Raw genomic sequence first — 18,095 nt, 5'->3', positions numbered from 1 at the left:
AAGTAATTAAACAACCAACACTAAATTAATCCAAGTGATAAGAGTTTTAGTCCCTTAATCAGGTAATCAAAATTCGATTTCTAACTCTAATATGAAAAAAAAAAATCATGGTGATCCAAAAAAGTAATTGAACTTATGTGTTCCCAATCCCTTCCCCCTTAATATTATGTCATGATAGTAATATTCAAGAAATGTAGTGATACACTCTATGTAATGTAACTCATGAGTCATGTGAATTAGTAAGTTGTGTTTTTCTTTTTTTGGGAAAAGAACAGTGGAATTGTAGACAAGTCCAAACAACATTGAAGTCATCGATTCTTTAAAGTTGAAAGAAAGTGATAGAACCATGCACACTGCATCACACAAAATGACAATCATAGAAAGTAACTGTCTATCCTTCCTTAATTTCATTTAGTTTACTTTTGGCATATCTCACCAAATTTAGAAACTAAAATTTTCAATTTTTATGATAAAGACCATCCAACCCATATCCTATAAACAAATAAGACTAGTCCCTATTCAATGACTCTCTCTAAATATGGCAATGCCTTTAATTCCTTTATTTATGTTTCTTTTTATCTTTTTATTTATTTTAAACTAAATATATCCTTCGCACACAACTATAGATATTACACTATAGATTCTGGATCGATTCTCAGCTCATTGTAAACCAAAAAAAGGTATATATACATCCTTCATACACAACTTCAAATATTAATTTCTTAAAATAACTGAAATCTATTTAAAAGATTGACTTGTTAAAACAAATTTTTTTACATATTTATCGATCGTTAATTTATCCGGTGATATTAACGTTTGTAGGAAGTTTGGGTGGAAAAACCCGAACCCAACAAATGTGAGTGTAAATTTTGTTTTGCTATCCGAACAATCTTTGTGTTTGATTTGGGTTCGGATTCGAGTGGTGACTTCGAGTGCGGATTTAAGAAGGGTAAAAGCAGCCCTCAACCTTATATCGCTGGTCACATATTATTAGTTTTTTTTTTTTGTTATTTTAAGTCACAAAGATTAATGTGGCAAGACCAAAAGAAGGACGGACTATTCGATGTGGCATGGTGAGGAAAGTGGGAGTTGATTCCAATGGGTCCCACTATTTTCAACCTTAATACTAATAAAGGAAAAAAATGAATATAGTAAGGAAACTTTTCTCAACCTTATAGTCCCCAAAAGGGTAAAGTGTATTTATAATGGTACTGTCCTTCCCCAAATTAGGTAACAGGCTAATGGCTTTTTACCAGAAGTAGGTACAATATGCAGCAATGAACGGAACGGATAAATGAAATCGGATTAAGAAAATGACTAAATAAAACAAAGGATATTAATGTCTTGAAAATAGTACAGGTTTGGTCAAGGAACTTATTCAATTTTTACTTATAAAATTATATTTAATTTTCATTAATAAATATATGATAATTACAAAGACAAATGGGCAACAAGTTGCCCAATAACTCTTCTTGAATAACAAAATCAGTTATCTTAAAAAAAATATTCATAACCTTAAAAGACATAACACTGTTATGCATGATATATTGAACTCTTTACAAAAGGCTCATGATTTTTGGTGTTAGGAAGCCAAAAGTGTCAAAGACAAATAGTATGAAGACATGTTGATTGTCATAATATGTTTTCTTATGTTTGACAACTAATTTGTTTGAAGAAGCTTTGATGATTGTCTGTCACATAGTAAAAACATCATTCATTAATTCCACAAGTGGCGAAACCTCAGTCAAATTCACACATGCATGTCTTCTTCTTATACTCCCTTGTAGCATAATATTTATCGGTCTAAGAGTCGATCTTTTCTCATGTGGATCGATCAAAAAGTTCATAGACGCCTTTTTTTTTTCACAGGTATTCCAATCAACGCGCCTGAAAATATTAAAAACGACATCCCAAATAAAGTTATGTCTATATTTGAAGTTGGAAGCTCTCTACAATATATTGTGTACTCCCCTAATTATCCAACCACGCCTTACAACAAACAGAACAAACTTCATTAGTACAGAATAAAGAAATCATAAGACAATATTTAAGGATAATACGATACTCCATTAATGACATGTATTGGCATAATCCATCAATAGGGACAACGAAAACAAATTTTAAACATGTTTTGCTTGCAAACACCCTAAAACAAATTTCTATCTTTTGATATGTTAAACTTAAGTTTTATGTCTTGAATAACTTTATCAAACAAAACACATGGGAAAACATGTTGGACTTAATATCATCTTTCAATGTAATGTGAAACTCTTAAGTTAGAGATTGGAACAATTGTTCCACAATAAATAGTCAAAACGTGGACTAAGATGATTCAAATCCGGTTGACCACAACTAGTAATTTTTTCTTGTGTAAATTTGGTATCACACAACTTTCAAGCTATAGATAGAATCACGATTCGAAATTTGCAATCACATTTTTTAATATTTCTAATTTCCCACAGTCCAGATTCAAAATTTCTAACTAAATTAAGAGGACTTTTCTTAAAGAGTTTGCCCTTAGGGCACATATTAAGAATTTAAAAATAGAAATATTTTCTTAAATTTTTTTGGTATTTTGTGATCAAATTTAAAAAGTAAAGTAAATGCATTAATTATGATAAAATATTTCTTTTTTTGAATCACTAGCATGTGTCCTTAATTAGGACACATTTTAGCTTTTCCCTTTCTTTAATTAAGTTGACATTTCTAATTAAACAAATATAAATTTGACACATTAAATTTACTATACACATTTTTTAATACATGCAAAAAAAAAAAAACAGAGATCGATTTAAAATTAAATGCAAAAGAAATATAAGAAAAATGGTTCTAAAAGTTTAAAGTTCAAAGTTCAAATGTACCTGACCTAAATATTAGATAAATACATTTTACTTTTCGATATATTTTTCACTTATATTTTTTGTTTTTACAGAATGAGAAAACAATATATACGCAATTCAAGTTAAATGTATTTGATTCAAAATTAGATTAAATAGTTTAAAAAATTTAGATTTTTTTTTAATAAATTTAGAACATCTAGACATCAAGATAAGAATACTATCATTTCCCGTCCTCCACCTATATTAGATTGAAAATAAACTATTTTTAAACTTTTTTAAACCAAAATTTAAATGTCTTAAAATTCATTGACATCATAAATATATTGACACCCTATTAAACCAAATTCATAGAACAAAGTTAACGAAAATCAAAATTAGACAACTTAAATCTATATCTAAAAAAAGTTTCTCTAGAACAATTCAACAATTGATCCTAGGGTGACCGAACCAAACCAATCCAAAAGTAAAACCACAAACCGAACCAAATCGAAAATCGCAAAAACCGCATTTGCTTTGAATGTATTTGGATGAATTTCTTATTGAACCGCAAACCGAATAAACCGCAAATCGTAAAAACCTCAAAAACCGCGGATACTGCAAAAACTGCATTAAGTTACTATTATATATTTATATTTCAATATACATAGCCAAATTACCAAGTCAGTCGACCAAATTAATGGAACTTCAAGTTGTTTTTTATTTTTTGTACTGTAATATTATTTTGGTGTTGTAATATTATTTTCGATAAACAACTTTTATCGATAGTGTGATGTTATTTTACCAAACCAAACCGTACCGCGAGCACCCTAATTTATCTCGACCATCAACAAAATAACTCGCAATGTAGAATCTGTCCACATAAATATTTCTCCCTATAAATGAGAAACATTAAACTGAAAATTTAAACTATAACTTTTAAGATGATATTTCTATTTTGAGTTGCTAGTACAAAAGTTAATATTTTCCATCAATAATTAATTAATATTATAAAGTGACACACTATTTAAACTTTTTTTTTTATTACAAAGAAGGTTAATGCCCCAAAATATTTAAATTTAAGTCAAATTATTGAACTCAAGTGGTTAGTAAATATTCCTAAAAGAAACAAATATTTGTCGAATTTAACTTATTTCATGACCAAATTTCAGATTATCGAACCTCCTCGCGAGTTAACAAAAAAAATCAACTATTAATATTTTTTATTCTTCATAAATAAATTTCCAAAAAAACACAAAACAACAAACCTCAATTAAAGAAAAGAAAAACTAGAGTGGTACCCACAAGAAAGGGCCAATTACACTGAAACTCACTCTAAATGTAGAAAAACAAAATAAAATATAAAAAAAATTAAAAATTAAAAAAAATAAAAATAGAGTCATGCACAACTTCTATAAAAGATACAAAGCCATGCAAAGTTGCCGTTTCAAGCATTCGCCATTTGGGGAAAAAACGCTCCTTCTCTCTCTCCTTAGCCCCTTTATTTATCTTCTCCCTTAAAATTTTCCAACCCTCTTTCCTAAGTAATGCAGAACATTCAAAACCCTCATAGGCCAAATGGGTTGGTGGTTTTTAACTAGTTGAGACAAAAAAGGAACAACCTTTATACTTTTTTTTCAATTAAAAATTCAATTTTTACAACTGGGTTTATTTTTATTCTTCATTTTGATCAATTGGGTTTTCTTTGTTTTGAAAAAGAAGAAATGGGTAGGGGAAAAATTGAGATTAAAAGGATTGAAAATGCTAATAGTAGACAAGTTACATTTTCTAAGAGAAGAACTGGGTTGTTGAAAAAGGCTCAGGAGCTAGCTATTCTTTGTGATGCTGAGGTTGCTGTTATCATTTTTTCAAACACAGGGAAACTTTTTGAGTTTTCAAGTTCTGGGTATGTTTTTGAGGTTTTTGAGTTTTTTGATTTTATTGCATGTTTGTTTTACTTTGTTTGTGAGTTTTGTTTGTTGATGTTTCATTAGGATTGTCAAATATATGTTTAATCTCTTGGTTGTTTGATGTTTGTTTTCCTTGTTGTTGATTGTTGCATGTAAAAAGAATATGATTTTTTATTTTTTTAATTGTATATTGGAATTTGGAATTATGATTTTGTTAATTTTTAGGTTAATTTAGGAAGTTTGAATTTCACATTTATTTGTTTGACTATGTTGTTTTGATTTTACATGTTCATGTTGAGTTACTAAAATGTTGATTTTGACATTTTTTAATCATTTTTAAGTGATTTTTATTAGACCTTACTCATTGAAGAAATTGTGTTTGTTTCTTCTGCTAGCAAGCATCACTCTGCCATAACTGCTTCTCAACAACTTCATAAGATATCTTATATTATATCACTTTCCATATCTTGTTTACAATGAATTTGTTTCCTCTAAAGCAATCACTTGACTTTTAAGGGTAAAGTAAACAGTTGACGAGAAAATGAACTATTGATGTTGCATTGTGTGTATATGCATAACAAATTATAGCCGTTGACGACACAATCAACTATTGGTGTCCTGTGTTTATGCATAACAAATTATAGCGTTGACGAGGAAATCAAGTATTTTTGATGCCGTGTGTATATGCATAACATATTATAGCCGTTGACGACAAAATCAACGATTGACTCGTGTATATGCAATATTATGCAAAACAAATTGTAACCGTTGACGAGAAAATCAACTATTAGTGTCACGTGTATATGCATAACAAATTATCAGTCTATTGAAATATCAATTGTTGATTTTCTTATTAATGCTTGAGATTACTTACTTTACCCTCTGAAGTGAATCTTTCACTTTAGAGAAGCCAAATCGGTCCACAATAGGCTTTATTAGCATGGATTGCAAATCTATGTTTTTTTTCAAAATTATGAACAGCTATGTTTATTTTTCAAATTACCTTCTTTATTGTGTGTTTCAAAGCTTTGTTATGCTCAATTTCCTACTAACCAAACCAATTTTTTATACTTGCAGTATGAAGCGAACACTTTCAAGATACAACAAATGCACGGATTCTTCAGAGAGTGCATCGGTAGAATATAAAACAGAGGTAATCATTAATCAGTAATAGTTAGAAATGATTGATTAAACAATGCTGTTTGAGTCGAGTTATGAATTCCTTCATTAGATACTTGTGATTTATTCGTTGATTTGTTGCCTGATTTTAATGTCTATTAACAAGTATTTTCTTCAGAAGGATGATACTAAGATGGTGGAGATTCTTAAAGATGAAATTGCAAAACTAGAAACAAATCAACTGTATGTGTTGTTTTCAATCGTCTTAAATTTCTTCTTCTTATGTCATTTTCGTTTGTGTTAACTCGTAACAAGATTTTCCTTTTCTGATCATTTTTATTTCTGCTTATAGACGGCTGTTGGGAAAGGACTTAACAGGATTGGGTTTAAAGGAACTGCAACATCTAGAGCAGCAAATTAATGAGGGACTATTATCCGTGAAGGAGAGGAAGGTCCTTATCTTAACCCTTTCCTATTTTTGTATGTTGTCAAATATCGGCCATGGACCGCCATGCCTGATTGTGAAGGATGCCGGTGCCATGGCATTTTATGATGAATACGGCATCTCAAAATGGTGGATTTCTGGCTTACCGAAATGGTTTGCCATCCGCAATCAATAACACTGTACCTCAACAAAATGAAGTCCTGCTATAAGTTTGTTTATGCTCATAAAAACATGCGAGACCTTTAATCCGTTATATCTCTTCTTCCAGGAAGAATTGCTTATGGAACAACTGGAGCAGTCTAGAATACAGGTATATTGAATAACATCAAACATTTGAGGTTTTGAGTGGATATGCCATATTGGTTTATTTTAAGGTGTAACTATTATGTCATACATAAATCACTTTATCTTGAGAAATCGTGAGCATAATGCATAACTTGGTTACTAGTCTTTATTTCTAAATCTTTTTGAAAGAGAATTTAGTCCATGTATTCTTCTTGATCTTTCCCTATTGTTTTGATTTCTTTCTTCTGTTCTGTTTTTTTCTTCTTCATTTCTTTCACGTCTCATCCTCATTTTTTTTTATGTTTATTTCCTTTCCCTTATATTCGGCTATTCAATTTCTTTATTCTCCTTATGCTCTCCGCTTTTTTGGTTCCTTTCTTCTTTCCTCCTGTTTTCATGTCAGTTTGTTTCCTTTTCCTTCTCTTCTCTTACACGGATTCTTTCTTCTTCCTCTATTACTCTTTTAGTTTTGTTCTTTTCATCTCCCTTCTCTTCCTTATTTTGTTTTTGGTAATCAGAATTATGAATTATCAGTATTTTGTCAGTATTTGTAACATACCTTTTTATATATAATGGTTTATGAACCACTATGTGGCTTCCGCTACTTCACATAGTAGCGTCTTTGCATTCTGAACTTTTCCGCGGTCTGCTATTGATAACACTATAATGGCACATGTGGCAAATTCAAATTTCAAGGGATGAAAACTTGGAAGTTACTTCACTTAGTGATAATGTGGTGCAACAATGATGTGTCAATTAGAGTATTAAAAATAGCTTTGTCATGTACCAATTTCTTGTAATCTACGAAGAACTATGAAGCAAGGGAAAGGGATACTATCTTTTCGTTCTGATTATTGTTTGATTTATTTTTTCCAGGAGCAGAAGGCTATGCTGGAGAATGAAACTTTGCGAAGACAGGCAATGATATTGTTAATATGATTTTAATCTTATAACTTTTCTGTTTTTGAATAACATATGACTCATTATAAATGTGCTTTTGTCGATCATTATAATTACAGGTTGAGGAGCTTCGATGCTTGTTTCCGATAGCAGAACGTGTAATGCCAACTTATCTTCAGTATCACCATGTGGAAAGAAAGAATTCATTTGTAGATAACAGTGTTAAATGTCCCAGCTTCGCCAGAAACTGTGCAAATGATAAAGCTGATTCAGACACCACATTGCATCTAGGGTACTATGCCTTTCTTTTTCCAAACAACTAAGCTTCATTCAAAATCATATTGTTAATTGTCATGGAAAAAAAATACATACTTTTGTTATGATTTGAGTTGTTCATGGATGGTCTTAAACCAAACTTAGTCAACTTTGTTATAGAATACTGCTAAGCCAAACTTAGTCGAGGAACCTAATTTAAAATCGTTAATTGTAATCTATGAAGAACTGACACATTCAAGACACCAGACACGACACTGATTGAATAACAGTTTAAGAAAATGGAAGTGATTGAATATAACATGTTTAGGCGACGTGCAAGTACCTTACACTGACATACATTGGACACCAGGCGCGTCTTCAATATGAAGTGTTGGTGCCATATAGCTTGTGATAGTTCCAAGTTTGCTTCTATTTTTCGAACCTTTTTCTTAACATTTTTTCATTATGTGATTAATTTGTTAGCTATGTGTGAAAACTTTATTATTGTACAGGAAAGATTTGAAAGGTTTTCCCCATTTTTGTTTAGTGTGCCAATTTTGTGTAGTCTCATTTCGCGGCTTGTTTTGCAGGCTACCAACTGATGTTCGTAATAAGAAGACTCCTGAGAAAAAAAAAATTTCTAATGATTCGTAGAGTCGGAAGGCTTTGCTCTGATCCAGTTCTGGCAAAAAGTGGAACTTGAGACTAATTTAGTGCAGGTGTAGTTGTGCAAAGTATCAGTTAAGATCACATAGGAAATGTAGGATTGTAGGCGACAACCAGATTATAAATGTAGAATCTGGCTCCTCTTTTAAGGGTATTTTGCAAGGTGCTGATTAATGATTATACCAATTTTTGGGATAATGGCTGTAAAAATCTTAAATTCTGAACCTTGTTTTAGTTTTCATGAAAAATATGCTTAGGCTTATTGCACATTCTTGCTTTATGTTTTCCTTTTACTTTTAATCAGTAACGTTGGACTACCTCGCAAATATCATGTTCATTCCTTTCGGAGCTTAGATCGGGGTGTGTATATGGAATAAAACCTATTTTGTCATAAAGATCTATAAAGTAGGAAAAAGGGGGCTTCTCCTCACAAGAATACACGAAATAGATAGACGTGAAACGATTCCAATCTTAAGGATCAGGCCGATATGTTTGGCACATAATAAATCATAACACGGTTCAATTCATCGATCAGGCATCTCTTAACGATAAAGAAAATGTCTAAAGGAGATGAATCATACTCAAGGACAGGTTGTAAACTCAAAATACACATGCTTTTTCAATCATTTGAATTGTATTCTTCACTATTCTTTATACACACTCTATTCTGCAAACAAATCACTTGTATTTGATATTTACATGACTTTACAATAATCATAAAATTCAGAAACATTAAAAAACAACTTGCAACCTATTAATCTTTACATGAAAAATCAAGTAACAAATTTCTATCATTGTTTCCTTAGATGATCAATTAACTCAATTCTAAGTGCCATTACCATAGAAAAAAGATCATCCACCTCTGATTTTACAGCATCAAATACCTCAACAAACTTGTTCACCTTTATCTTCAATTCATTTACTGCATCATTTTTCACTTCATCTGAAGCACCAAGAACACAATCAACAGCATCATTCACCTCCTTCACCTCCTTCAAGATCAAAGTTTTCTCATCTAACCCTTCACTGATTTTAGAATCAAGTGTGAAAACTAAAGAACCATCAAACCCACCAGCCATTTTCTTAACCTCAATATATGGCTTAACATCACTACACAAACCAGATAACAAAATTCCACATACCCAGAAACCAAATTTCTTCAATTCTTTCACACCTTCATTAACAATCAATTCCTTACCAGAAAAAAACCTTACTATATCACTTTTTTTACACAACTCATCACCAAATTTTGTATTCAAACAACTTGGGTTAATACCTTTGAGATGCTGCTGATTATTATTACTTGTATCCGAAGCCGGCGAATTCTCAAACAGTTGCAAGGCATGAATAAGAGAAAGCTTAGTCTTTTCAATATGAGAAAAACAAGAAGATATTGAATTGAAAAGATCTAACAAACACAAACTATAGCTAAGATACTCTTCAATGGAATCAACCTTCCATTTACTTATTGGATAATCTATCTCCAAAGTAAGCTTTACAAAAGCCTTGTTGATCAAGGGTAAGATTCCCAGACATTTTTGAATCCAAAGTAACGATAGGATCTCTGATCCAGGTTTCGAATCTAATGCTAATTCGTTTATTAGTTTCGAAACCTCGGATCGGAAAACCTTCAGGGATTCTGATAAATCCTCAGATTGATAGTGATGATCATGGTGATGATGGTTGTGATTCTCCAGCTTGTTGCAGAGTTTTGTAAATTTGTGTCCTAAGAGTATTACCATGGAAGATGACAATAGAAAGAGAAGTTCTATAAATTTGTGTGATGTGTGTGTGTTAACAACTAGAATTCAAAGACAAAAAGGTTTGAAAGATTAGTAGTTTATATATAGATGATTACTTCAAAGTTTTTGTGACTTATCTTTAAATAAACATAAAAAAAGTTGAATTTACTCGCTCCGTCATATAATAGAATAAGTATCATTTTTGGACAACTATCGCCGATTATAATTCTACTCTTAAAGGTAAATAATTTAAGTGTTTGGAATCCAAACTTCGACCGATACATATATAATATTATATCTGTTGATTTTCAAGTGTGAGTGTCGGCTATATATGAGAAGAATGTTGAATTTATAAAAGAGGTGATTCATTAAGCTAATACCTTAAGATTTTGGATGGAGATGTGGCGTCTCCCTCTTTTATGGTCATGAAGCATTGACTCATTGTTTCTCCCGAGCCCCCCGGACTCCCCAACAAGTGATATCGGAGCTACGGTTCGGCTTAAGTCCCACATCGACTATGTATGGGAATAATGTTGGATTTATAAGAGAGGTGACCAATTAACTTAATGCCTTAAGGTTTTGGGTGAAGATGTGACATCTCCCTTTCTTATGGTCCATTATTCCTCCCGAGCTCCCTCAGACTCCCCAAAAATATCTCTACTAACTAAGTTAAGTTGACTATATTGTCAAAAAAGGAAGTTAAGTTCACTGCCAAAAAAATAGTTAAGTTCGCTGTAACATAATAAGTGCCATTTTTTTTACTTTCACCATCAGTTTAATCTGGTTCGGATGTCAGTTCTGACATCAAGTAGGTTCTAGCCTCCTCCTGATCATAATTGCGGGTGATCGAACCATAATCCTTCATGCTAAGTTCAGCGTCAATTACCGCTAAATCAACTAACAATTGATAATGTCATTTTTTACAATAATAAAATCCAGAAACATTGAAAAACAACTTGCAACAAGTGTCATCTTAAATAATTTGAAATCGTGTAACATATGATAAGATGGATGAAATAGTAAACTTTGTGATGTAAACCACGTATAGTATTACCCATTGAAAACTCATTTTGTCGGCGGTCAAATATGATCATGAATCATATGATAATTTTTTTAGAATAAAATTTCCATTATTAAATGATCAACTTGTTGTTGTCTATTATTTGACTACAAGGATAACATATTGAATCGAATTTCTCCTTATCTTCATAGCAATCCTCTGTTTTACAATGATTAATTCAGTCCACCGTCTCATTATAATTTTGATCAGTACCATTTTTAATTGTGTAATAGTAAAAATTACAAAAAGTTTAGAAACAAAGTTTGGTGTTATCATTGAGTTGTTTTGTAGTGTATTAAATATGATTCAAACTGTAAGATCAATTATATTAGGAGACAAGTCAATCAAGTAGCTCATAATCTTTCGCATGCAACTCAGTTTAATGTTAGTCTCTAAGTCTTTGATTATTATCCACCTTGTATTGAAATCATTATTATGAATAAAATACACTAAGTTTGCTTGTGTCAAAAAGAATAATACACATGGTCAAAATGAATTAATCCCAAATTCATTTTGGGATAGAGGGACGATGTTTTTTTTTTTGGTCAGTATAGAGGATGAATATTTAATGCTTACTTAAGTGACAATCCAACTCATATTGTGTTGGTTTTGCGTGTAAAGTGCTCAAAGCAAAGTTTGCAAAAGGTTACTATGAAAGAAACTTGTGCGATTATCATAATTTGCAATTGGGTCAACTTGGATTAGTCTTCATGAACAAGGTTCAATGCAAGTGTGCAAGACACACAAAAAGTCACATTTGTTGCTCACATGATATGTAATTAGGGATGTTAATTTGCTAAGGTGAGTAGAGATTTATTGAGAAATTGTCTCATTTGGTATGGAAATGAGGGAGAAAATTCTTCGGAGGAGTTTTAGGATGGGAATTAGGATCACACTCATGCCCCGAAAACCTAAGGGTTCCTCCGCTAGGTTCGTCCATAGAGGGTGAATCAGGGCCTAAGATCAAGCCGAAAGGCGTAGTCGATGGACAACAGGTGAATATTTCTGTACTACCTCTTGTTGGTCCCGAGGAACGGAGGAGGCTAGGTTAGCCGATAAAATGGTTGTCGGTTGAAGAACACAAGGTGCACCTGTCAGAGGGTAAATAAGGGGTAGAGAAAATGCCCCGAGCCAATGACTCATAGAAAAAATGTCTTTGAAAATACTACAATTATATCATATTTTTTATTGTACAAAAGGACTAATATAATTTAAAACAAAATAATACATCACAAATGTTAATATTTGGGAAATAATGATGCACAACACCGATTCGTTATTTTAAATTTAAATGCAATTTTGGTCCTCTACTAACAATAATAATTTAAATTGAGCAGGCATCAGTTCGCATAAAATCAAATCAGTCCCACAATTACACCCTTCATTCTATTTTAACAATAGAATAACTAGATTCACAATACAAGTTACTGATCTTAACCTCTCAATCAAACTCCAAGAGAATCTTGCAAAATCCTCATGCCTGCAACACTTCCCTTACAATTGTTATTCAAATAGCCAACCACACTCTTAGAAGTTAGAATCAATACTAAGCATCACTTTCATGAAGCTCTCTTTGTCTAGCCTCTTGAAGATCTAATGACACACCCTAAAGCTCGCCACAGACATATTTTGTTCGGTTTTAAATGTAAGTGGTTAAATTTCATATCATGATGTTCCTCCGAACTCCCCAACAAGTTGTGTAAGAGTCGTGGTTCAACTTGATGAGGGGCGCGAGAGTTGATCCACTTATAGCTAGGGTGAAATTATTGGGTTTCAATTGTGAGTGGTTAAATCGATGTGAGAACTTACACTTACGTAGGTAAATGCAGTGCTACACTATGTTTAATCATGCTCAAATAAAAATCATATTTTGAGTTATGTTTCTCCAAATAAGATATTCCTTATATTATTTTAAAGATAATAAATATATCTACAAACTTTATTGTTTATAGTAAAACCAATTCAAACTCTATCACAGTAAAATAAAAAAATTATAAAAGAAAAAATGTCTCTCAAAAGTTATAAGCTCATTAGTACACATTAGGAAAAATGGATCAGAGAAAAATATGGAGGTTTGAGAAAAAAACTTATAAAAATGAGACAACAACTTTTCATTGAATTTAAGCAACTATAACCTTTAAATATTTGTGTATTGGAACTAAAATTAAAAAATATTAGCTTGGAATAATAATATCTCAACAAATATTAAATGTATTGACTTTATTATCAATTGAAAAAGAAATGTAAACTAAAAATTATTATGATAGATTAATAATTTTTTTATAAAAAAAATAAGAATTTAATAACATGTCTTTTTAAGCAAATAATTCTTACTTCATTTAGTGTTGTACATACAAAGGAAAGCTCGTGTAATAGAAATAGGGGGGGGGGGGGGGGGGGGGGGGTGTTGAACTACAAATAAATGGAAAAAATGAATGAGCCCTTTAAAGATTCAGAAATCTCAGGGCAGCCTATATCGTTGAAAAGTTAAAATGTTGTGTAAATTCTCTTCTCCCTCCACGTTTCTTTTATCTTCTTGAAATTTCAAATTTGCTCATACATAAAAAGTTTGCAAAATATTTTTCAAACTTTTTGTAGTGTAAAATATTATTTTCAACGGCAAAAAAAATTCAGAAAATACATTTCGAACTTTTTTTTAAGAATAGTTAAAAAGTCTTTTTAAGGGAGAAAAAAGAGTCTTGAGAAGGTCAAAAGATAAATCTTCAAATGTTGTATAGAGGTTGAACAAGGAGGCCCACAACTATGTTGAGTGATAAGGGATACAATTGAGCAGAAAGACATGCCTAATAGTATTATCCCTTGACCATGAGTTAAGTATTTTATTTTTATCTCTGAATAATTTTCTACTAAATTTAGTTTCTATTAAATTTTTCTTTTTCCTAAAAAAAGAACTTCTTTTAAGTTCGGTTTGTTCTGTTGAGCGGTGAAGCTTGACTAAAAAATTTGGGATGATCGACATAAAGTATAATGCATAAATCAAATGTATAAGTTATATTGTATGTCTAAAATTTCAGTTGTAATATGAGCAAAAAAAAAATATTGTTCTTAACTAGGTCAAGGCTCATTTGTGAGCTGGATCAGATCATCTGAATCACACTTAGGTGGGCAGATCATACTATGAACATGCCCTAAACTACACACGATTACCACTTGTTGGGATATGTGAGCCGTCAGATTTTGCCGCCTAGCCATAAGCTAACACCATAAAATAGGGTGTCCAAGAGAGGGTTCTAGGTTTCCTAAACTTTAATTATCTTCCTTTATAAATCTTTCTTATGAGCTAGGTCATGCATGTATTATCTTACCCAAAATACATCTCATTTTCGGCGCTTAATCTTCATAGTGTATACAAGTACCATCCCCTATCACAAGGAGATACAACAACCGCCAGTCATAAACCAACAACCTACTACAATCTATCATTCAGAACTCAAGTCCGAAGAAGATTATGACTGTCGTTATCTATCTCCTTGTGAATCTATATGGCGAATACTTGCTTTCAAAATCCATAATCGATGGCCTGCGGTTATTAGGTTAACTTTTCATCTACTTGGTAAGCAAAGGATTGTTTTCAAGGATAACGCTAAGTTAAGCTCAGTTTTAAACTACAACAACCGAATGGGCACAATGTTTTTAGCTTGGATGGATGCAAATAAACAATATGTAGAAGGTCGTCATTTAACGTACACGCAGTTTCCATCGTTGTTTACTTATGATCATGATGGAAGATTTTGGAAACCGCGTAAACGAGGTAGGTCAGTTGGCCGGTTGACTTTTATTCCTCCTGGAAATCGTGAGTTGTATTACATGAGGTTGCTACTTAATGTTCAAATGGGGTGCACAAGTTTTGAGGATATCAGAACTGTTAGAGGACATACTTATGACACTTATCGTGAGGCATGTGTTGAGTTGAGATTGTTGGATGATGATCGTGAGTTCATCGATGGCATTATTGAAGTTGCAATTCTTGGCTCGGGTTTCTCTATTCGTCAAATGTTTGCTAACTTGCTGATGTCAAATTCAATGGGTGATCCGTTAAATGTTTGGGAACAATTGTGTGAAACTTTATGTGATGGAATTCAATATAACAGACACAGGATTTTGAACTCTCCAGGTAAACCAGTTTATCAGATTTTTTCATACTTTTTCCCTTCTAATATATGTTTCATAAATATATACTAATTTTTAAAAATTTCAGATCTGATTTTATCATCTGAAGAATTAAAACAGCTTTGTTTGTATGAAATTGACATTTTGCTTCGAGAGAATGGTAAATCGCTTGATGATTATAAGTGCATGCCGCAGCTCCTCATTCCAAATATTGGCATGTTCAATAATATCTTGATAGAAAATGAGTTCAAGTACAACTGTGATGAAATGAAGTTGATTCATGATGAACATCTGGGTAACTTAAATTACGAACAGTTGTCTGCCTACCAAAAAATTGTTGGTGCAGTTGACAATGGAAAAGGATCAATGTTTTTTGTTGATGGGTACGGAGGAACTGGAAAAACCTACTTATGGAAAACTCTATCTTTTCGTATACGCTCAGAAGGCAAGATAGTTCTCAATGTTGCTTCTAGTGGAATTGCCTCGATTCTTCTTCCTGGTGGTAGGACTGCCCATTCTCAGTTTGCTATTCCTTTGGTGCTTTCAAAAGAATCGTGTTGTAAAATAGAGTTGGAAAGCAAAAAAGCAGAACTTTTGATGATGACAAGTTTAATTATATGGGACGAGGCGCCAATGATCAACAAGTGGGCTTTCGAAGCTTTTGATCGTACTTTGAAAGATGTCATGCGTGTTGTTGATGAGAATAATGGAGAGTTACCATTTGGTGGGAAAACTGTTGTTTTTGGTGGAGATTTTAGACAAATTTTACCTGTCATTCCTAAAGGATCTCGAGCTGACATTGTCTATGCTACTATTAATTCCTCTTATTTATGGCGTAAATGTCAAGTATTGCAACTAACAAAAAATATGAGATTGCAGTATTCAAATGATCCAGTTGAAAATGAACAACTCGCAGATTTTGCAAAGTGGATACTTGATGTTGGTGACGGGAAAATTGGTGAAGTTGAAGATGGAGAGTCAATTATTGAAATTCCTTCTGATCTTTTAATTAATAGTGTGACCAATCCAATTGGTGATATTGTTGATGCTATTTATCCTGACTTACTTCAAAACATGTTTGTTCCTCACTTTTTTGAAGACCGTGCTATTCTTGCTCCGACGTTGGAGGTTGTCGAAAAGCTCAATGATTATGTATTATCTTTAATACCCGGTGAATCTCATGAATATCTTAGTTGTGATTCTCTTTGCAAACAAGATAAAGATGTTGGTATTGATCAGAGATGGATTACAACAGAATTTCTAAATGAAATCAAATGCTCTGGATTACCCAATCATAGGCTTATTTTGAAAGTTGGTGTTCCTGTTATGTTGTTGCGAAATATAGACGTGTCGTCAGGTCTTTGCAATGGTACACGACTTACTGTTTTTTATTTGGGAAAAAGTGCTATTGGCGCAGAAATTGTGACTGGAACAAATATTGGGGAAAAAGTTTATCTTAATCGGATGAATTTAGTTCCTTCAGATGCCAACGTTACAATTGCTTTTCAGAGACGTCAGTTTCCCATGTGTGTTTGCTTTGCAATGACCATTAATAAAAGTCAGGGCCAAACTTTGGGAAATGTTGGGTTATATCTTCCGAGACCTGTTTTTACCCATGGCCAGTTATATGTTGCCATTTCTCGAGTTAAAACTCGAAAGGGTTTAAAAATTTTAGTGACAGATGATAATGGAGCATCGAAAACTACAACTGTTAATGTTGTTTATCCTGAAGTTTTTCAAAGGATATATATATAACTTATTGCTGTTTACTACTTTGTTTTTTTGAATTATATAATTATTCTTAATAATATTATTGTTATTGTTTTATTTTATTAAGTTCTTAATTTTGATGTTGGTTACCGTATATTTGGTTATTGTATATGTACCATAATTATTTTATGGGATCTTCATATTGTTTACTTCTTAAATTTATATTGGTTATCGGTAAATGTTATTTAATCCGTGCAAGCACGGGTAAAAACACTAGTACAAGTACCATCCCCTATCACAAGGAGATACAACAACCGCCAGTCATAAACCAACAACCTACTACAATCTATCATTCAGAACTCAAGTCCGAAGAAGATTAAAATTGATCACCAAATAATTAAACAACATAGTTTTTTTTTTTTTTTTGACTAATTAAATCACATAGCTGAAAAATACTTTAAATTTGTTCTACGCTTTTTGAGTAACTTAAAATCTTCAATAATATAAATTCATATTTTATCTTATTTCTCAGCTTAGCATTGATAATTTATATTATTGAAAGTGATGTATTAGTTGTGCCTTAGTAAATGAAAGAGTATTGATAAAGTGGTGTAGCGAGTGACTTTAGTATATCAATATAAAGTAGTAGTAAATTATTTATTTTATTTTTTTACAAGAGTAGTAGTAAATTATTATAACTAATTAAAAAGGAATTATACATTTAGCACGATTATTAGAGGAATACTAACAACACTTTTCTTATGAACATTCTCTAATATTGATTCTCTAATTAGGTCAAACTCATGTGAGTTTCACCACTTTACATGGAACATATTTCTAAATGAGCAAACCACAATTTTGGTCACTAAAAGTGTAACTTAATTAATGTAACATTATTTTTTAATATACTGAAATCGTAAATACATCTTCAATATCTCATTTGATGTTAAACTTATGAACTCAATTGACTAACAAAAAATACATTTGAGGATTAAATTGACTACTTAAATATAGTCAAGAATCAAAATAACAGAGACATTTGTAAATTTGTTTGCA

At 31.8% G+C, this 18,095-nt stretch overlaps 3 protein-coding genes across 3 annotated transcripts; 2 read left to right on the top strand and 1 right to left on the bottom strand.

Moving 5' to 3' along the window:
* The first annotated feature begins 4,261 nt into the window (after positions 1-4,261).
* LOC123923348 (agamous-like MADS-box protein AGL15) lies at positions 4,262-8,663 on the top strand. The gene is made up of 8 exons (XM_045976036.1): positions 4,262-4,722; positions 5,804-5,879; positions 6,024-6,088; positions 6,198-6,297; positions 6,559-6,600; positions 7,452-7,493; positions 7,595-7,767; positions 8,321-8,663. Exons 1-8 carry the CDS (start codon positions 4,541-4,543, stop codon positions 8,382-8,384), a joined length of 744 nt encoding a protein of 247 aa, XP_045831992.1. The 5' UTR covers positions 4,262-4,540; the 3' UTR covers positions 8,385-8,663.
* A 398-nt stretch (positions 8,664-9,061) lies between these two features.
* On the bottom strand, positions 9,062-10,341 carry LOC123924679 (protein BPS1, chloroplastic-like). The gene has a single exon (XM_045977638.1). The coding sequence runs from the start codon at positions 10,136-10,138 to the stop codon at positions 9,188-9,190; it is 951 nt and encodes a 316-aa protein (XP_045833594.1). The 5' UTR covers positions 10,139-10,341; the 3' UTR covers positions 9,062-9,187.
* Positions 10,342-14,510: 4,169 nt separating this feature from the next.
* On the top strand, positions 14,511-17,084 carry LOC123922117. The gene is made up of 2 exons (XM_045974863.1): positions 14,511-15,333; positions 15,418-17,084. The coding sequence occupies exons 1-2, from the start codon at positions 14,511-14,513 to the stop codon at positions 17,082-17,084; spliced, it is 2,490 nt and encodes an 829-aa protein (XP_045830819.1).
* The last annotated feature ends 1,011 nt before the right edge of the window (positions 17,085-18,095 follow it).

This window comes from Trifolium pratense, linkage group LG4 (genome assembly GCF_020283565.1).
Source record: "Trifolium pratense cultivar HEN17-A07 linkage group LG4, ARS_RC_1.1, whole genome shotgun sequence".
Classification (NCBI taxonomy): Eukaryota; Viridiplantae; Streptophyta; class Magnoliopsida; order Fabales; family Fabaceae; genus Trifolium; species Trifolium pratense.
This window is presented reverse-complemented; position numbering and strand designations above follow the sequence as displayed.